General features: G+C 44.8%; 2 protein-coding genes across 4 annotated transcripts in view; one reads left to right on the top strand and one right to left on the bottom strand.

Moving 5' to 3' along the window:
* TMEM178A (transmembrane protein 178A) overlaps positions 1–6,736 on the top strand; it is a 141,930-nt gene extending 135,194 nt beyond the window's left edge. For both annotated transcript variants that reach the window (XM_064494560.1, XM_031466881.2), the window contains exon 4: positions 5,742–6,736. In XM_064494560.1, coding sequence (XP_064350630.1) covers positions 5,742–5,983 — 242 coding nt within the window. In that variant the 3' untranslated portion in view covers positions 5,984–6,736. The remainder of the gene's footprint in view (positions 1–5,741) is intronic.
* Positions 6,504–20,666, bottom strand: part of THUMPD2 (THUMP domain containing 2) — a 55,523-nt gene continuing 41,360 nt past the window's right edge. Inside the window, exons 10-13 of one of the 2 annotated variants that reach the window (XR_010384215.1) lie at positions 20,195–20,268; positions 19,975–20,094; positions 15,540–15,681; positions 14,366–15,337 (exon numbers count right to left, since the gene is read on the bottom strand). The gene's annotated coding sequence lies outside the window, so the exon portion shown is untranslated. Of the gene's footprint in view, positions 6,589–14,365; positions 15,338–15,539; positions 15,682–19,974; positions 20,095–20,194; positions 20,269–20,666 lie in introns of those variants that run through there. The other variant, XR_010384216.1, reaches the window with a different exon arrangement.

Raw genomic sequence — 20,666 nt, 5'->3', positions numbered from 1 at the left:
AAGGGGAACACCCATGTTAGGCAATCCTTTGTTTTACTTCAATATATTATATTAAAAAAAGAAAAGACTCCTTTGTAGATGTATTAAATTATCTAAGTTATCCATAGATTATGACCTAAAACTACAGGTCCTTAAAGACATATCTGAAACCCTTGAGGCCAGGTGCATCTTGGAATTTATTTTAGAAAGGTAATATAGTGCATACAGTCCATGTTATCTAACACCCCAAACAGGGTCTAAAATCAAATACTTTAACATTTCTGTAGCAAAACATATGAATATTCACACTGAGCGAGATCAATAAGGACTATAAATAGCCTCATGTCATGTCAGGTCAGGATTTGCCACTCAGTGAGTTGGCTGCAATCTTTCAGAAAACGAGCAGATGTTTTTTGAATTTAAGAATTGCAGAGTGTGGATTTTGTATTCGATTTTTTTTTTTAAGGTTTGTCTGTCTCATTAGTCCTGCCCAGTCATTTAGCGAAGGCAACTTAGGAATAGCTTTTTGAGAAATCTGTGTGAAAAGTAGCGTGAGGCATTTTTTTTCCTGAAATTGCAAAGAGACCAGAATGATGGGCAGACCGTCTTTTGAAGGAGTGGGAAAAAAAATCAATGTTTATGCCTTTGGGCGTTACAGCTACGTTATTTATCAAGCAGGCTAACCAGGGTGAAGCCACTTCCACCCCTTTCTGCCTTTCAAGCATATCAAAGGAGGGCGGTCAGAAGACTGGGCCGAGTTACCCTAATTATATCGTATCAGCTGGCCATGGGCACCGTGAAGATTTTAGGGAAGGAAATTAGGTTGATGATCTGGGAGGGCAGCATACATTTACTTCTGTCCTGATTCGAAAATATCCCTTCCGGTCCCGTAATTCTCTGATATCACGGTATCTTCTAATTAAGAATACTGGCAGAAAACCTTTTAATATTTTATAAGAAAAGTAGCTGCATACAGAGCTCTATAGAACCAGTAATTATTCACCCTTTTGAAGATGCTACCCGCAATAGCCAGGACTGAGTCTGGGACTTAGGAAACCCTTTCCCCTGGTGCCAGCACGCGGGCTGAAGAGTATCAAGGGTAGCAGCCCCAGGGAACTCCTGCTGGTCAGGGGAGAAGCAAAGGGGCAGGCAACGCCTAAGAGGAGAAGGGAGGAGAGGTGACCTCTCTCCTCGTGGATTTTCAGGAAGGACTATTAATTCGACTTTGAACTTTTGGAATGCAAGGCTAGTGCCTTATGTTGTCATGCCCTCATCCCATATTTTGTAAGATTGCTACTGACAAAAATGCAACTTTATCTGAGAGAACTTGCTTTCCAGGTAAATCCTACAGGAAGCAATACGGGATGCACTGGTTCTTGGCTGTGTAGAACTTACCGTATCGCAGAACTCAGTTTTGTTCAGTAGTTTTGCTGCCTCCATGTCCTCGGCACTATTAGACTCTGTGTGGGACTTACAGGAAGTCCGGGAGGTCTCCACTGCTTTTCCCTGAGATGCACACTGCACAGTTGAGTGGAAAGAACACTTGGGGTTCCTGATCACATCAATGTCAAACCAATGATGGCTGTGACCAACAAGAGCTTACTAAACTCAGCTACCTCTAAGAAGGTCACAGTTGGGTCTGGGACATAGTAGATGCTTGATAAATAACTCTTGAATAACTGATTAACATTAAAATAGTAAAATCTTGCTTAGGCCTATAAACGGAATAGAAATATACTTCATACACTGACTCCTCCTCCCCATGATGTTATCAGCTGAATCGTGCCCCACTCTGCATTCATGTGATGAAATTCTAACCCCTAGTACCTTGGGATGTGACTGTATTTGGAGATAAGGCCTTTAAAGAGATGATTAAGTCTAAATGAGGCCCTTAGGGTGGACTAATTCAGCATGACTGGTGTCCTTATAAGAAGAGGAATTTCAGACGCAGGTGGTTACAGAGGGGGGGCCATGTGAAGGTACAGGGAGAGGACCACCACCGTCTGTAAGCCAAGGAGAAAGGCCTTGGAGGAAACCAGCCCCACCAGGACCTTGGTCTCACTTTCCAGCCTCCAGAACTGTGAGACAGTGAACTTCTGTTGTCTCTACCACCCAGTCTGGGCTGCTTTGTTACGGCAGCCAGAGCAAACTAATAGACATGAGGACTGTGCACAGGGAACCAAAATAGAGCTCCACAGCATCAAAGCTGCCCTGAGACTGCTCACCTGGCTGCAGCTGAGATGTTTTCATCCTTTAAAAAACACTTTTTCTTAGTGCCTTCAAAGTTAGAAGGGTTTTTCTTTCCCCTCTTTAAGGTATCTTGAATGGGTTAGGTCTGTTTTACAAAAGCTTGTTGCATACGTTGGAAATGGTGCTTTGTCTCCTCTTTTTACGTTTCTTTGTAATAATTAGAAACAGTCCTGCCCATCCCACAAATAAGAGGGGTCACACCTCCTTACGATGTGAGGGTCTGGAGAGGGGAACTCTTAGATATGCTCTTTCGTTCATCTTTGCTTTCCTATCCCCCAGAGCCACTTCAAGAGTATCTTGCAGGGAGAAAACATGTCACTAAAGACCAGCCTCCGGAGGCTTTTGTGGGAAGGGGGCGGGGCAGACAGAGGGCATATTTCCAGCTCATGGTACCTCCTCCATCACCTCCTCCCTCTCCTGAGAGAGTAAAGGCAGCAGGAAATAAAGCAGGTTTTCATCAAGATTTGACAATGCCTTATTCCAAAAAGAACTTAAGCCACACAGAGCTGTATATATTATTTCAAGATAAAATAAATACAAATAAGTAATATAAATAAGACAAAGGAGCAATCAGGTTTGCAAGGCAAGATGGAGCCAAAGGTGAGATTAGTAGCCAAAAAGCATGCCATGAAGTCCCCTATTTGTGCCCCTGGTGGGCCACTAATGTAGCTTTAGGGGAGTTTCAGCTCTCTGGCAACTCGGTCAAGGAAAGACATTTTGTTAGTGACGTCATTCACAGTGTCCGTGACATCAGCACAAACCAAGTGCTCTGGGAAAGCACAGCTACTCAGGACACTGAGGGCAGAGAAGGTCATCCTGAGGTTAAATTCTCAGGTTAAGTCTTTTCTTAATCTTTTTCTATTCAGTATGAACTGGGATTGTTATGTTAACATTCATTTCACCAAAAGCAGTTTTATGGAGTGGGCAGGGGAGAGGTGCTAAAAGAACAAATGTTGAGGATAAAATCAAAAGGAGTTTGTGCAGAAAGAAAAATCCATGACATTCAATTTTGTTTTTAGCTGCATAATATTGAGTACTAGATTCACTCCTATTTTGGGAAATGTTCTTGCTCTATTCTTGCCATATTTTGGGTAACAGAGTCACAGAAATTTGACACTGCAAGGGACTTCAGGAACCAAGTCCCCCATTTTTTTCCCTAGATGAGGTTCAGAGAGGTTGGGTTAACTTCAAGGTCACACAGTGATTAGTAATAGATCTGGGGACCAGAATATGTATTCCCTGCATCCCAGCCCAATGCATTTGGACATCAAAGGATGCTTAAAAGTCTTAGTTTGAACTCAAAATTTCAGAGGTCAGTAAAACCTCATTATTTGTAAAAAGCCTTGCTTTTAGGTATTCAGCCGTGTGCAGGCAGTTAAATGTAGAATAGAGTTGTTTTTCCTGTGAACAAGTCATTGTTCCGATATTCTTTTACCTGTTAATGCTCCAGAGATCAGTTTTTTCTAACTGGCTTGTTGTTCTGTTACCAGCATTCATTAGAAGGACCTCGTTTGTATATAAATGCTTTCTGTGTTTTGGTGCCAGTGAAAATATTCACGTAGATGTAAGAACGTTTGCTCTTCACAAAATTTGAAAAAAGCACAGGAGTATTCTTTTTTTGACTGGACCATTCCTTTATGAAATAATTCTTTCCATCATGATCTTTCTTTGGAGAACTCAAAAAGTGTTATGTTTACTGTAATAATCCAAGAATAATCTAATAATAAAGCAAGAAGTCAGGAGACAATGTTTTATCCTCTTTAGAAAAACAGAATCACTTTAGAGTTTAAAATAGCATTAGGCAAAGAGTTAGGAAGTATCATATTGCCTCAGATCAACTGTCCTTTTCATTTAAAACATTTCTTTTCTAAATGCACATTTTGAAAAAGATTCAGGCAGTGTGCCCTTGTATGATTTGAGTGTAGGCAGAATTCTAGCACTTAAAAAATAGCATTGAGGTCACCTTTATTTCCTCCCGGTTGCTGCCTGTTTTGAGTTTGTTTTTCTGCTAGTGTTTCTGATCCCCAAAGCTCTATGAAAAAGGGGTAGGGGGGTCTGTTACTTCGAGCCCTCTCTTTTCAGTCCCCAAATCTATGTTTCTGTTTCCTATGGAGATGCTGCTAAGATCCCTAAGGTTACCAAAGCAATTTTCCAGCCAGTAGATGTAACCTCCATTGTTCATGGGGATAAACCAAAGTATGAAAAAGAGATGCGTACGACTTGAGACAGAGCCGGATGTTCCAATACTTGACTGGGTGCTGGTTTTTGTATTTATCACGCGTCTTCAGCTCAGCAACTGCTTCATTGTGATCACATGCCCACTGAGGGTGAAATAGAAACATCTACATCCTTGAGTACTAAAAATCCTGCGTTTTTTGTTTTTGTTTTTTTAATTGAAGTACAGTCAGTTACAATGTGTCAATCTCCGGTGCACAGCACAGTGTCCCAGTCATGCCTATACATACATATATTCATTTTCATTTTTTTTCCATTAAAGGTTATTACAAGATATTGAACATAGTTCCTTGTGCTATACAAAAGAAACTTTTTAAAAATTATTTTTATATATAGTGGCTAACATTTGTAAATCTCAAACTCCCAAATTTATCCCCTACCACCCCCTTTCCCTGGTAACTATAGGACTGTTTACTAAGTCTGCGAGTCTGTTTCTGTTTCGTAGATAAGTTCATAGTGTCCTTTTTTTTTTTTTCCATTTTGGGCTTTTGAAGCATTTTTTTTTAAAATCAGAATGCTGATTTTAGTGTTCTGAAAGGATGATTATACATAATGTGTTGGTATAAAAAAGTAAAATTTGAGGTCTGTCTCTTTTCCTTATGCCACCCAAATTACCTACATTCTGAATGGATGAATTATATGATCTTGAAATGTATGATGTCAGCTATTTTACATTAATTCCAACTTCCTGGCTTTAATTTATATTATTTAAAATCTTTTATTCATTTATTTAAAAAAAGATTTTTGAGGCCCTAGAATGTGCCAGGTGCTGTGCCTTAAAAAAACTTGTAAAAATTCATTTCAGACATTTGTCATGGGCAACATGATAAATACTAATGATAATGGTTATTAAAAAAGAAAGCAGACTTTGTATGATGACTACAACTGTCTAAAACGGTGTCAACTCAGGTGTAGAACAAAGGGAAATGAAAATCATTTGTAATAGGTTTCAGTGATTATAGAAGATTTTTTCCCCTTAAAAATAATTAAAATTTTTACCAAGTCATTTTTAAGAATAAAAAAAAACACAATTCAAATATACATACCATTTAATCAAGATAATTCTGAATAATTCAAGTTATCAGAATTTTCCCCTCTGTCTCTTTCACTCCTGTATCTCTGGAACCTCGCATTCAGTCTGGGCTGTAAAGGTTTTGCCAGTGTCTGGACTGATCATCTCGTCCGTTGATCTGACTGTCACAAAGGCCTGTCTGGCATTTGGCGTGTAGCAGGCAGGACTGTAACCGATCATTCTGCTCTCTTTGTATTATTTATAGGAATATTTTGCACCATTTCCCTCTGCACTTACGCCGCCAGCATCTCCTATGATCTGAACCGGCTCCCCAAGCTGATTTACAGCCTGCCTGATGACGTGGAGCACGGCTACAGCTGGTCTATCTTTTGTGCCTGGTGCAGTCTAGGCTTTATTGTGACAGCTGGAGGTCTCTGCATCGCTTACCCATTTATCAGCCGGACCAAGATCGCACATCTAAAGTCAGGCAGGGACTCCACGGTATGACTGTCCTCACTCAAGTTCACAGCTCGGTGGCCAGTCTACAGTGCAGATGACTCTTAAAGGGGTCAGACCGGAGTTCGAGTCAGGACCCCAAGCACAAAACAAAACGGTCTTTTACATTCCAGCCTGTTGCCTGCCAGCCCCTTCTGGATGACTGATATCAAATCATGCAAAACCTCCATACCTTTCTAAGGACAAGACGACTGTGGATTCAAGTGTTCAAGTGCTTTAATGACTCTTTATGCTTTGACTCTGAGGCATGGGGAGCAGTGCTATGGAACATTTCTGGGTTTTAAAGAAAAAAAGGAAACCGCAGTGGAAACATTTGTATGATTGCTGTTTATTTCAGAAAGTTTGTATATAACAATTCCCCGAGTGTCGTTTCTATTGGCAAAAGGACTCCTAACAAAGCAAGTGTAATTTTCTTGTCATCATACCATGCCTGTTCAATTTTAATGCAGCACCTTCAGAACTTGTCCTAATGGTGTCTTGTTGTGTCAGCACCAAATACTTGTGCATTACTTGTGGATGTTCCTTGTCACAGGGAGATTCTTCTGTTGCTGCCTTATGTATTTATTTTTAATTGAAGTCTCTTCCCCGTCCTTGTACTGGAATCAAAAATCATAAGAAAACCCAATCAACCGTGGAAGAGCGAATCTGTAACACTATGCAGTATTGCTTGAAGTCCTATCTGTCGTTCAGCCTGTCTCTTTATGTTAACTGGATTTCTGCATTAAATGACTGCCCCCTTGTTAATCTGGGCGTGTTTTCCCCTCTTTCAGCCCTGGCGCTACATCTCCCTAGCCCTTAGGACAGGCGAGAACTCTAAGACTCTCATCAGGCCGTATGGACTGCTTCATTTCAGTTAGGGCGGTCACTCTTATCTTTTGTAGCAACCACACACTTGCTAATTGATAAGAGATGTCGTTTTTCAAACTTCTTTTAAAAACCTTACTGTAGTATTTTGAGTTTTCTTCTCTGTTTACCATCTGCCTGGTATTTAGCCAGTGATAGATTCCTGGTCTCTGGCCTTATCCTTGGACCTCCTAAGCCAGTGGGTTTCAACCTTGGCTGCACACCAGAATCACCTGGTTAATTCTTTAGCTGTACCTAAACTGGACCCCACCCCAGACCAATTAATTCAGAATGTCTGCAGCTGGGTCTGGGCTTGAGTATTTTTGGAAAAAAAAAACAACAAACATCTCAGATAATTCTGCTGTAGACCTGGGATGGGAGCCACTGGACTGGGCCAGAGCTGCGGTCATCTCCTTAGTAGCTAACATTTATTTAGCACTTACAAATTTGCCAGTAACTGTTTTTTTCCAGGTATAATTTCATTTAATCCTCTCAAAAGTTCTATGAGGTAGTAGTGCTGGGCTGCAAGCCTTGTAGCTGCCCAGCCTTGAGACCGAAGCAAGAGGCCGGAGAGAGACGTCAGTGGTTTATTGGACAGGGGATTTTACACATCGGAAGCAAGGTCCTGGAGCAACACCCCAGTATGTGCAACAGATGGCGGGCAGGACATGGCAACAGCCTTCACTACCCGGGGAGAAGGAGGCTACAATCTATAGGGGGAACTGACACCAGGTTGGCTCATCAGTTACCAGGGAAACCAGCAGCTGAGGCAAGAGGCACGTCCCTCACAGCCCCTCAGGTTAACGAGGATCACGAGGGAAAATGCTGCCCTTTAATAAACTGGTAGGTGGAGCTGTTCTGGCCTAAGGATTAGAACCATCACTGGGCGGGGCAGGGGGTGAGTGCATTCATGTGAGCAGGGTGTCTGGGAAGCAGGGGCTGGTCGAACAGGGGATGCACAAAGAGAACCGCTGTCAGCGGAGGGATGCTGAAGAGCGTTTCCAGGAGGTGAGCTGCCCAACTGGAAGGTGTGAGGAGCCGACATAATGCGCGAGGAGCCCACACGGAGCAAAACAGTACTTTATTGCAGTACAAGCGGGTGGAGTGCGTGGTGGGCGGCGCTCAGGTGTACGCACTTGCCCTTTTATAATGCCAGTGGCGCTTGCGTAGCGTTCATAATGCGGACTCACACTACTGGCGCATGCGTATTGTTCATAATGCGGAGTCACGCTACTAGCGCATGCGTACATTTACCTCTCACCCTGTGCAAGGTACTGTGAACTTTGGCTTGGGCCCCGCGCCCTACTCACTTAAGGCTGCCGACAGCAGCCATCCTGAGTGGCCCGACCTCACAGGTAGGAACTCTTACTCCATTTTCCTAATAATGAAGCTGAGGGGCGGATGCAGAACATTTGCTCATTTTTTTCTATGTGTGGGTATAGGACAACATTAAAACCCTTCCATGGTGTTTCCTTATCCTTAAATGGATGGATGGGCACTAGCTAACTTCTGAGCCTTGCCTTCTAACTCATGCATTATCCTGGCTTCTACGTATGTGTGAGAAAGATGCTTTGTAAACTTGGGGAAGTTGCCACACCAGGAGTACAACACCGTTTCAGATTTTAATTTTATAAAAGATGCTTTTTTTTCTTCCCTTCATTATAAAAACAGATTGGGTACTCAAAAAAGGGCCATGATAATCTGCCTACCCCCCACCCAGAAACCAAGCCTGATTTCCAGGTGACAGTGTCCACATATTGTCACAGGAGCCTTTCAGAGGAGGTGGAATGATCTCGGTGACCACACAAGCTCTCACCGCGGCCCGTGGGTGTATTCCCCAGCAATCTCTCAGGCCTGTTTAATAAACCCATCCCTCTGGAGGAGATCAGAGACATATAGAAAGGGGCAATTATTTTCATGTATTACTTACGTGGGAAATTTCCAAAGCAGAAGAGCTATTTCTTTGATGTTTTTATTTAAAGATCCCTGCAGAAGATGCAAGACTCTTGAACATTTATATTCCAACCACCAAAGCGGCGTCTGAGTGAGTGACTTTTGAAGTTTCTGAGCAGCTTCCTGGGGCTTTGAGGTGTGAGTGGAAGAGAGCCTGGGAGTGACAGAAGGTTGAAGGGTTCACACACCAGAAAGATTTGCCCAGAAGCTAGTCAGAAGCCTCCCTGACTTCCAGCCAAAGTAAGCTCAGAGCAAGGTCCCTTGCTCTCTGTTTACTGTCACAGAGTGTGAGTGAATGTTGCCAAAGTCAGGCATTTGGTCCCCAGTCCTTAGGCTTCTCTTTGGGGTGTTTTCTTAATTGGCTTGTGAATGGAGAGGGATGGAAATGGCTGCACAGCACTGCATGGGGCAGGAGTAATGGAGACAGTTGTGCTTCCTATGTTCTCTCGGTCCCACTTCTGGTTGCCTGCCTATAGCCAGACTTTTTTTTTTTTTTTTGCCTCGGGGAATTTTTGCAGGGCAGAAAGCAGAGGTAGCTGAGCTCTTTGAAGTGAGGATGCAGTGGGTCCAGAGGACTGACTTTGTGAATGAGAAGTGCTCAGGAGCATCCCGGAGGCTGGAAAGAGAAAAGGATGGCAGCCCTTTTATTGGCTGGGTCCACAGGGAGGGTGGCTATGGGGTCTCCAGAGATACAGGGGCTCTGGCACCCCCAACCATGGTTTCAGAGCAGCAGAATCAGGGCTGGGAAGGGCCAAGCCTTGGGAGGATGGGCTTCTCAGTGGTAGCCAGTCTGACCCTTGGAAGGGCCAAGGACATTGGCACCGCTGTGTGTGTGTCCCCAGTAATGACTGAGGGCAAACTCCCCCCAGCCCTGCAAGAAAGGGCTTTGAGTAGGAAGTAAATGGATTTACAGAACACCTGGGATTGTAGACGAAGTGTTAGAGCAGGCAGATAGCTAGATATGAGCAGAGAAAGGGGGACGGTTGCATCTGTCGGCAACAGAAGGATCATGTCCACTTGCTACATATAGACAACATTTACAAAAAAAAAAAAGGGGGGGGGGTGATTTACCCAAAACCTTGATTAGATGTCCATACGCCCCACGGGCCCTTCCTTTTAACAATGTCTTCCTTGGTTTATCTGCAATGTTAGAACCATTGCCATCCACTCCAAGGGAACCCTGCCCACTCCTCCTCTGCAGCACCATGGACCCTTGACCATTAAAAGTCCAGGATGTAGGAAACTTACATAGAATGTAATTTCTCCATAAAAGTCAGTGTATCTTTCAGTATTTATTGAATTCCTGCTAATGTGCCAAGAAGTATTCTAGGCACTTAGGAAATATCAGTGAAGCAAAACAGACCAAGGTTTTTGCCTCTGTGAAGCTTATTCTAGTAAAATGCAGTAAAATACAAGTTAAAAATTCACCCTTTCAAGCCCCACATGATTTCATAAATCCAGAATGAAAGTAATTCAACACAGTTATTAAGATAGATTTCTTCTGAATTAAGTTTTCACTGGCTGTGCAGTTCCACTCATATCATTCTTTGAATCCACTCTCAGTAACATGAAAACTACATTATTAACTTTTTTTTGAGGGAGAGGGGTACATTTGCCTCTCGAAGATTTCCTATTTGAAGCTTTAATCTGAGAATGACAGAGGTGTACTGCAGGAATAAACCTCAGTCACCTGAGCTAAGGAACCTGGCTCCAAAGGTTACCTGAGCCAAGGACGAAGAGGGACCTGGGATCCTAGAGACTCAGGAGGCCACAGGGTCAAGTTAACCGGCCCAGTGGAGGCCAGTGCATCTGGGGTGCAAATGCCACCTGGTCACTGCCTCCGGGTCTCTGCTCAGGCTGTTTCCTCTGCCCTGGGGACACCTCCCATACCCTTTCTCGCTCAAGCTGACCTTTCCCTGAGTCTCAGCTTCAACACAACAATCCTAGAAGCAGCCTTGAGCACACTACACAGCTTGAACCCCTTTCCCACCCAGTCACACTCTGCCTGCTAATCACCTGCTCACCCCTAACTGCATCATAGACTCTTGTAAGGTGTAAACTGTGTCTTGTTTGGGTTTTGTCTCCAGGGCTTAGCCTTGGACCCCGAGAGATACTCATGAATCTCTGCAGAATAAATGTATGAATTCAGAGTCACAAAGACGAACTCTCCTCTTGCCTGGACAGAACTGACTCCCTTAGCACCAATTTTAGGGAACCCATAAAAAAAAAAAATAGACAGTAGTGTAATAGGCTAAATGGAATGAGAATCTAGCTTGGCAAGAAAGGAAGTCTCATTAGAATAATTAAAAGGACTATTAACCCAAACTAACTCAGATATAACTTGCAATGTGTTATGGATTAAGTACTATGGAACATTTATTTGATGGCTCAAGCAGTATTAGGTTAGTAACTCAATATGGTTCTACACCTCAATTTAAAGCTTTCCCATTTACGTGCTGATATGTTTCACATCTCTAATTGGAATTCTGAAAGGAAGGCTTCAAAGATGATTTCCTTTGAATGCAAATAGCTGTACCAACCGACCGAGAACCCTTTTACATTGCGTTATTTGAATTTCCCTGGGGCCATGTCCTTTGACCAGAAGTTCTCGCTGCAGGACAACCACAGATGCTTGAAGACGCTCAAGGCACATTGTTGCATACTGGGAGCATGGCTATCGAATGTATTTCCCCTTTGTATACAACCCATACTTTGCCATCCTTCAAAGCAAGATTTCTAATTGTTCTAAGACCTATTAGACTATGTCTTCATGTAGGGTCCACAAGAGGAAAACAAATTGGCTGGCTATAAAATAAGATACTTTGCTGTCTTATTTTTCTTCTCTGTTAGGATGTACTGTAAAATGCTGCCTGCTGTTTGTAAGGCCTTGGGCTACACATGGGCCTCTCTGCAGACAGGAGCTGAGAGAATAGTGGGCTGGAGAGGCGAGAGCAAGTGGGCAGTGGTGTAGGCGAGATTTCCAAGATAGGCAGAGCCCTGCTGACACTGTAAGAAGACAGGGTTTTATCCTGGCAATGGAAGTCCTTAAAGGACAGTGGTGGGATCTGATTTCTATTTTAATGATGTCAGGGTTGTCACTGGGTGGAGAGAATGGATTGGAAAAAGCCAAGACACGAGATGGAGAAGCCAGTTGAGGAAGCTGGGTGTTGCAGGAATCCAGGAGACGCGATGATGGCTACAAAGATGGCAATGAAGATGGGGAGAAGTGATATATTTAAGATGTATTTTAGAGGTGGAATTGACAAGATGTGCTGGTAAATTGGATGGAGGGGGAAGGAAGAGACATTATCAAAGACGTGACAACGAAGTAATTTTTAGAGTTAGATTATTTACTAAGAAAATTACGGTTCTTAAAAAGGGGATACCATAGTTTGAAAAAAGGAGAAAAAATACGAAGTTTTATGGCAAAACCAGTTAGGAAAAATCCTTAATTGAGTGGAGCCCAGGCTTGAAAAGCTGTAGTTGAGAATATGGCCCCATGACCCCACTGCACCTTCTTTTTAATTGATCCAATAGCCAGCCATGTCCTCTTTGGTTCCTAGTTGTCCTCCAGAAGCTGCTGATAACCAGGGTTGGCAAAGAGGATTCAGTATGAGTGAACTTGATCAATCAGTGGTGACTGGGAGGATTTCAGTCCAGCCACAGAGGGAAGGATGTTGTGATGGTGACTGAATGGGAAAGGCAGATGTCACTCGCTGGCCACCCCCAGCTTAAATCCCACCTGGTAGACTGTTGGCCTGCTCTCGTTAAGTTTCCATCACATCTTAGGGCTGGCATTGCTGACAGTCACAAAATGCACAGACCACTGCCCCATCATCTGCTCATTCTGGGTGGTCAGGACTCAAATGTTGTCACCACCTTGAGCATGGGTTGTGAAGATGGATGAACTGTACCCTCAGGTTCTTTAGGAAACGTTCTATATCTTCATGGGACCATAGAGGTAAATTCCCTCAGTAGCTGGATAGATGTGGAGTGACTTCCTCTGGAGATTCTGGGAAGTGCATGGAAGCCTTGCTGGTGCAGGGGTTCATGGAGGCTCCGCTAGAACCAGGCAAGAAGGGCCTGGGACTCCACTGACTGTGCTCCCAGAACACAGTAGGTCCCTCACCATCACAGACAGATGTCAAGCTCGGGACGTTTGGTTCTTGAATCATAAAACACCTTTTATTTTTATCCTCATGGCTTTGCCTGTCAGTCATGTTGACTGTGGTGAGGACCTGAATACTCGCTTTAGAAATCTGGCTGTGCCTGAGCTGAACTTCCCTGATCTGTGGCATTAGTGGGCTTGAAACTCATTCCCCACAACGTAAAACACCTCACAGCTCATCACAGCGGCTGAAGCTGTTTAGCACAGCAGCCCGAAAAGAACCCGGACACCTGCATAAATTGCTGAGGTTTTCTCATCTCTCCCTAAGCCCTGGTTTCCATTTGTTAGTTCTGGATTCTATTAGTTTCTCAAAAACCACTTCCCTCTTTCAAAGCACTTGATTCTAAGAGGATGATGCTGGAGTCCCATTCCTGTCTATTCCTAGGTCTCCTTGATCCTTGTAAATATTAGGCATAAAGAAGTGGGAAAGAGAGCTGTGATTCTCAAGGCCTCTCCAGTTCTGTCTCTCGACATTGATGAGACACCAAAGGGACTGACTGAGGTTCCTGAGGGGCTATTCCAGGCCACGCTCTTTATAAACCGTATCTTGTTTTTATAGCCCCTACTTTATAGACAGAGAAACTATAGCTCATAGAAGGTAAATCACCTTCCCTAAGGTACCAAGTGGCAGAACCAAGGTTTGGATGCTGGCCTGTTTGCTGCAAAGTCATTATTCTTTCCACTTTCCCACCTGACATCTGCATCACCTACCCGAAACCCAGCACAAATGCCAATAGTGCACTTTTAACCGTATGTGTGCTTATTTTCCAAAACTGTATACAGCTAGGAAGGTTCACGTTCCCCCTCATTTTTCATGGTTCCCCTTAGAAGTTATGGCTCTGCAGTTTTTAATCCAGCTGCTGAATTTCTCTACCGGAGCACACACTGCCCTTTGTAACTCTGTAAAGAATGCCAGGCCTGTTTTTATAAGCACAGCACCTCTCCTTACATGAGTGCCCTTGAGGAGCTCCTCTACTCTGCAGTCGCCTAAAGGTATGACAGCAATTTTAATTACTTTCTTGGCACTCCCCCCCACAGAACATTTTGAGAAATTCCCATGTCACTTGGGCGGCTCAAAGATTAATATTTTAAGGGGGTAGGTCCTCTTTCCTTTGTCCTGTGAAAGCATTCCTGATGGCTTTTTTTAAAAACATTATTAAATGAAAGTGATTATTCAAAAAGGAGGCTATCTGGTTAGAGACAGCGTAGGAACTCAGAAACTCATGAATTTTAGTCCTTGTGTTGTGACCGTCTTAATCTGTGGTCCTGAAAGTCATCAATTCTGAAACTCTGGTGTCATCCACGAGCTGATGTGCCTTGCAGGGGTGTTGGCAGTAACCACACTTTTAAGAAGCCCACAAAATACTTCAAACACTAGAAACTTTTATTTATCCAAGTTGAATGATTAGTAATTCATTACTAATACCGCATGTAAATTACACAAACAGTAAAAGAAAGCCATCTGATACTGAGTTGAATAAGGATATCTTCCAAGTTTTTGAAATTATGAATCAAGGAGAGTTCTTCATTTTATATTTTCTCTTGAAGAGGTTGGTCTCTGTGTGGTGACTTCAAAACCAAACCAAACCAAACCTTGAGACAGCCTTGGGAGGTATGTGGAAGTGCTAATTGTCATCTTGTTGACAATAGACTCTGAGCATTAACCCAAGATCTCTCAGCCAGTTTCTGGCAAGGCATCTACCCCCACCCTGCCCACCAGCAGATGAGCTAACTAGGTTTTGAGGTCCACAAAGTGTCTATTCCTGCAAATGTGTCGATGGAACGTCAGTCTCTGCTTTATGTCTCTGCTGTGACGACAGTAAATCGCTCTCCTGCCAACATGTTTCTCAAAGAAAGGGGACTTGGGAATTGAAACTAAACCAAGTGTGAAGGGTGATCTGGGGGAGACAGTGCATGTGATTAAGGCAGTATTGATTCAGAGGACGAGCCAGTTCTTAAGCAAAGAATTTTCCAAACAAAGCAACAAGTTTAAAGAGTGCTCACAGGAGTGAGGAATGATGTTCGAGAGAATTGGAGTGAGGGGGAAGGAAGAATGAGTGTGAGCAGCAGTGAGGTGGGCTGAGGGGTGAGGGTCCCACGGAGCCACGTGGGGCTGGATGTATAGACACCTTCTCACAACCTTGCCATAAAACAAAACAAACAAACAAAACCCCCCAAGAAAACAGTAACTGTGGGGAGCCAGATGAGCCAGATGAGTGAATAATGCAATGGGTTAAGGTGAAATTTAGTCCAACTTCATTATTTTTAAAAGCAATCAGCCTGCAGGTCTGTGATACGCCTACATAATCAAGAAGGGTGTCACGGAAAATGTCGAGCTTTTACCTGAGCCGCTGGTTCTGTGCTGCGTGATTCCATACATTCTAATGTCAGAGGGAAAAGGAAAAAAAAAATTTCCCTCAGGGAGTCACAGTTGGAAATTTTTTTCTTTTTTCCATTGTGACATGGGAGGGCATGGATTTGGGCAGAGCGAGAGGGAGCTTTGGCATCTGGAATCTTTCTGGCACTGTTGACCTGGTTGGCAGATGGGCGTGGAAAGGAATTATCACGTGGTCATTCACTTACCAAATCTGTATTGTGTGCCTAGCACGTGCCAGAGACTGACTTCAGTAGAGGGGGATAAATTGTGAGCAAGTCAACGAGGCCACTGTCTTCGTGGAGCTGCCATTGTGATGGTGGAGAGACGGTCCACAAACAGACATGTCAGCTGTATGGAGAGAGATGGAGACAGCTAAGAGAGTGGAGCATGAAGGGTGAGGTGGTGGCTCATTTAGCTGGGGGGCCAGGGATGGCCTCGCTAATAAGGGGACATGTGAACAGAGAGCCTGGGCAGTGCAGGTGCATGGGGACTTGTCCAGGGAGAGAGGGCAGCAAGTCCAAAGATGCATGGAGCTTTGCATATTCCAGGGTCAGCAAGGGGGGCCGAACGAAAGGGAGCGTGTCAGAGAGGAAGGAAGAGGGGTACCAGGGGCCAGAACAAGACTTGGGGTTTTCTTCTGAGGAAAATGAAAAATCACTAGTGGGTTTTGAGCAAGAGAGTGATATCATCTGATTTACAGAAAAACAAAAACAAAAACCCCTCTGGCCCAGTGAATTACTTTTCTTTGCTTCTCATGTTAGTACCCAGAGGCCAGGCCTGGGCACTTGGGTCCCCCTGGCAGAATTCATGGTTAACATGCCCACTCTCCCAAGGTGAACTCAGTCTCAAATAGTGTAGACGTATCCAGGGCGGGAGCCACAAAAGGGCAGTTAGAAGGATGACCACTCAGTGGTAGAAAAAAATGTGCATAAGCGAGCGGGGCAGGCAGGGAGCAGACCCGGAGTCATTGTTCTCATTTGTTACACGCTTGGGAAGGCAGTTATGCACTGAAGGAACGTGATGAAAACTGACAATATTAAATGCTTGTGGCATTCAGACGGCAAAATAACACTGCAAATTCCTGATTCTCTAGAACATAATAAGTTCATAGAACGTAAGTAAAGACGAAGCTTACCACACCTAGGCATGTTTTCAGTTGTTTTTTTAACTTTCAAAAAAATCCATTACTTTTCACTGTCAAGTATTTGCCCGGACTCTGTTCATCTTTCTCTCTCTGTCAAGCTTTTTCAGAGAGTGGTTTTATCCCTCTGTTTCCAGGGGTCAGGGATAACACTGGGACCTCCGCATGGTGCCCTCCTGCTCCCTGCCTGCCTCTCCTTCTAGGCAGCGGTCACAGTAGCATTGCGGGCGAGGTCCCTTAACCAAGGAGCACCCCCAGAGCCTGTCACGCAGTAAGCACTCAGAAATGCCTGCTACATGAATGAGTGAAGGAGCAAATGAATGAGTGAAAGAATAAGACAATCGAAAGGCTATAAACACTATGGGAAAATACCTAGGGCTTTGTATATGAATGAAAATGCATGAAAATACTCAGGATTTCTTTATTACCAGGATTTCTCTGTTAAGACCTTGCTTCTCACCTAATTTTTGTCCAAAACTTCCTTGCACAGCATCTTGAACAGTCATATTGCCTAATATCCAAGTGCCTCTTGAAAAATCAACATATTTTGAGTCCCCAGTGAGACTTAGCTTTCGAGGTTATGTAGGAAGTAGGTAGGGGTCTCCCCTGACAGCTGTCTGTCTCTCAGATGGCTTTCTGGGTGTTCCTTTGATTTACTGTCCTCAGATCCACAAGCATTTATTTGTTCCCTTCTAACAGGAGCCAGTTTAATGTAGTTCAAGTAATATGAACTGTTCTTGGGTGCCACACCCTGTGCCAAAGCGGAGGAAATACTGTAGAAAACTAACTAGAAGATAGCCTCAAATTTTGGAAGATTTTCAAAAAGATTTATTGGCTTGCGCATTTGTTAAAAGATATTTTAGCAGAAACTGAAACCATGATTTAGTTCTGCCAAATACACAGAGATACTTAGAAGCACTGCCTCTCATGATCATCACCACTGTCATTCACGTCAATGAAGAAACACATTTTTAACACATTTTTTTTTGCCATTTGCTGCATCTTGGTTACCTACATAAAAGATGTCCACCTTTACATATTTTTTTTTCTCCTGAAGATGCAAGTAAGGCTTAGGCACAGAATGAAAAAGACTGTATTGTCCGAAATCTTTGAGAGGCCAAAACATTAAAAGTAATTTGGGGTGGGGGAGGGGCGGCAAAGAAGATACAGTTGAGACCGGGAAAATACAGCAGAAGGGCACATGCCCAATATATGTGAGCCTCGCACTGAGAATGAGACGGGCAGGGCCTGCCCGATAGGAGTGGGCTTCAGTAACCGCTGCGTGGGACGAGGTTCCCAGCTGCTATGGGCAGAATCTGCTCTAGGTCATTTAGCAGAAAAGGAGTTCCTTAAAAATATACACATATGAAGGTGTTCAAGAGGGCAGGAAATGAGTCTAAGTGGCAGTACAGCTAGGAACGCCTTCCAAACCCTGTGACAGAACTGTTGTCACGGTGACCCACTGCAGCCTCTGCTGGGTAGCCACACCACAGCTGGCACCACTGCTTCTGGGTCTGGAACCCTGCCCTCTGTCCCTGCTGACTCCTGAGGCCAGGAGCTTCTGCTGACGTCCTTCCAGGCAGTGGGCTCCGTTCTGGTGCCTGCCTCATTAGAAGCGCTGGGGTAACAGCCATCCCTCCCACTTTCACCCCTTGGTCCCTTTATTCTGACTTTGGGAGAAAGAGCACCATCTACTGGTCACTGGTTCATCCTGCAGGGAGGCGTCTCACCCCCAAGAGTTCTTTGCCGGAACAGAAATTGTGTTCAGTAGGCTGTTCCGCCGTGCCATTAAGCCTTCTGTTTCAGGTGACGGGGTAGATTGTAAGAACAGAAGCCCTATGAGCAGAGGTCTGCTGTCTTACTCACATCACTGTAACTGAACTCTGGTGGGAAGCATTGCTGCAGGGAAGTAAATGATAGTAAGCAAGGCACTTTTTAAGTCCCTGAAAGGCGTGGCTGGTCTGGAGAATCCAAGTCCAGAGTGAGCAGTTCTTCCAGTGAGGACGAATTACTGCCCTCTCTGCAAGGGGCATTCCCGCCTGGATGTGGGATTATAACAAGTCTAGGTTGGTTGCTGCTGCTGAAAACGAATCAGCAGGGGCAGTAGGCACATCAGCCTTGGTGAGGAGTCCTTGTCGGGCTAATGCACTATCCCCATCCCTGACACCATGGCCACCTTGTCCACGAGGCCACTGAGCAAGAGTGGCTGAGGAAAGGGCACAGGGCAGGCAGTCTGCTACCTGAATACTTGGAATCTCGTCCTTGATGGAAACTCTTGACCATTCCAGTGGTCAAGACACAAATATGCTCCCATATTGAGGCTGGTTCTGACATGTGCATCAACTTTCCTCTTCCTCAGACCTCCTTTCCTGTCACTGACCATCCTTTTGAACTGGTAGCCATTGCCCGTGACAGAGGGGGCTACTGCCTCTCAGGCTGTCTCTCTTTCCCAGCAAAGTGTAAAACGTGGACCACTCCTAGGAGGGTCTCCTTTCCCTGCTGTCCCTCAGCCCCATGTGGGACTAAAATGCCCCAGCAGTGAAATGCCACCAGGTACCAGCAAAACTGGCAGGGCCATCTGCAAACCAGACTTGACTTTCATCCTCCTTGGTGAACTGCTCATGGGAACTCCCCACAGGGACCCTGGTCATGAGGGAGGGGGGCTGCACAGCTGGCGGGAGGCACAGGGCTGGATAAGGTCCCAGCAGCTCACGAGGACAGTCAGCTATGCACACTCAGTGCTGATACAATCCCCTCCCAACTGATGGGGGCGTGCTGCTGGGCTGGGCTCACTGTCCTAGCTTGGTTGATCAAATCACAAGATGGGCAGTTCAGGTCACATGGTCACCTAGTGTTCTGTGGTCAAGCCCTCTATAGCAAGAGTTATTTCTGAAAGGAGAATGATTGCTTGCCCAAGAGAGCTTGGCTGTGCTCCAGAAGCGAAGAGGATGCATCTGCACTCCCCCTACTGGGACTTGCTGCGGGCTGCACACAGCATCCAGGCGGGTCACAGACACTAGAGCACTATTCGATCTCCTGGGTCATCAGGGCAAAACAGCTGAGTACAGAGGGCCCTGGACCAGCTGGAGAGCCCTCTCCTGCCCTGGCCTCCGTTAAAAGTAAATGAGTTAGAGCAGCAGACCCAAAGCTGACATAGGTTGCCTTCAGATGCCAAAGAAGTCCATAGTTCAGTGGTAGAGTGTGTGCTTGGCATGCACGAGGTCCTGGGTTTGAGCCTCAGTATTTACATTAAACGAAAGAAGTCTATCAAGCATCTGTGCCCCTTTAACAGCACCAATAGCTGCAATTCCTAACAAAGATACGGTATGTTTGTGTTTGGCCTTTTGGGTAGGAAGAGGGAGCCTAGGGAGTATGTGAACTTGGCCCTCCAGCGAGAGGCAACCTTTCTCCACGGTTCCGAAGCCATTGTGGGGATTCTTTTACTGTGGAAGGGAGCTACTCCAACTACGGACTCAGGAACTGGGGAGATGGCCACATACCTTTTCACTGAGAAAAACTGAAGCAATCAGAAGAGAACGTCCACCGTCTGCCACCGCCACATCCGTCCGCCTTCCAGCACCTGCGCCCCCTTGCAGCCTGTGCTCCCACACTGCGCGTTTCTGTAACGAGCACCGACTCAATTATTATCGCTCGGTAGGGGGATGATGTCACTGTAACGTGAAAATTGGGTTGGATCGTAAGTGATTTCCTCCCCAGTACCTTAATATATTGTTCCTCCAGGTAAGAGCAGCTGAACGTGAAGGCCACCGACGGGATGAGCTGACTGGGGCGAGCTGCGGAGGAATAAGGTACTTAACGTAAGGCCCGCCCACTGCGCCTTCGTCGGGTTAGTTTCAACACAGGTTCTGTCTTGGGAATTCTGGTTGTGCAGTTAAGCAGCTCCTACCCTTCCTTCCACCAAATTCCGTCAATCTGTGTTTGCCCTTTTCTTGGAGCTGTGGAGTGTTAGGAATGTAAAGTTTTTTTTTTTAAACTGTGTTAATTGGTGTTTCTGATAGTTGCGCAGTGTGCAAAGTTGGATAGGTTTGGAATGGTCTGCCGCAACCCTATTTTCCCCATCAATTCTGTTATTTTTAGCACATGAATTTGTGAATGACAACATTTTCAGGAGCACGCTTATCATGTTGCTGCAGAAATCCTATATGCTTCTTCCCGCATATAACCATGGAGA

This window comes from Camelus dromedarius, chromosome 15, assembly GCF_036321535.1.
Source record: "Camelus dromedarius isolate mCamDro1 chromosome 15, mCamDro1.pat, whole genome shotgun sequence".
NCBI lineage: Eukaryota > Metazoa > Chordata > Mammalia > Artiodactyla > Camelidae > Camelus > Camelus dromedarius.
This window is presented reverse-complemented; position numbering and strand designations above follow the sequence as displayed.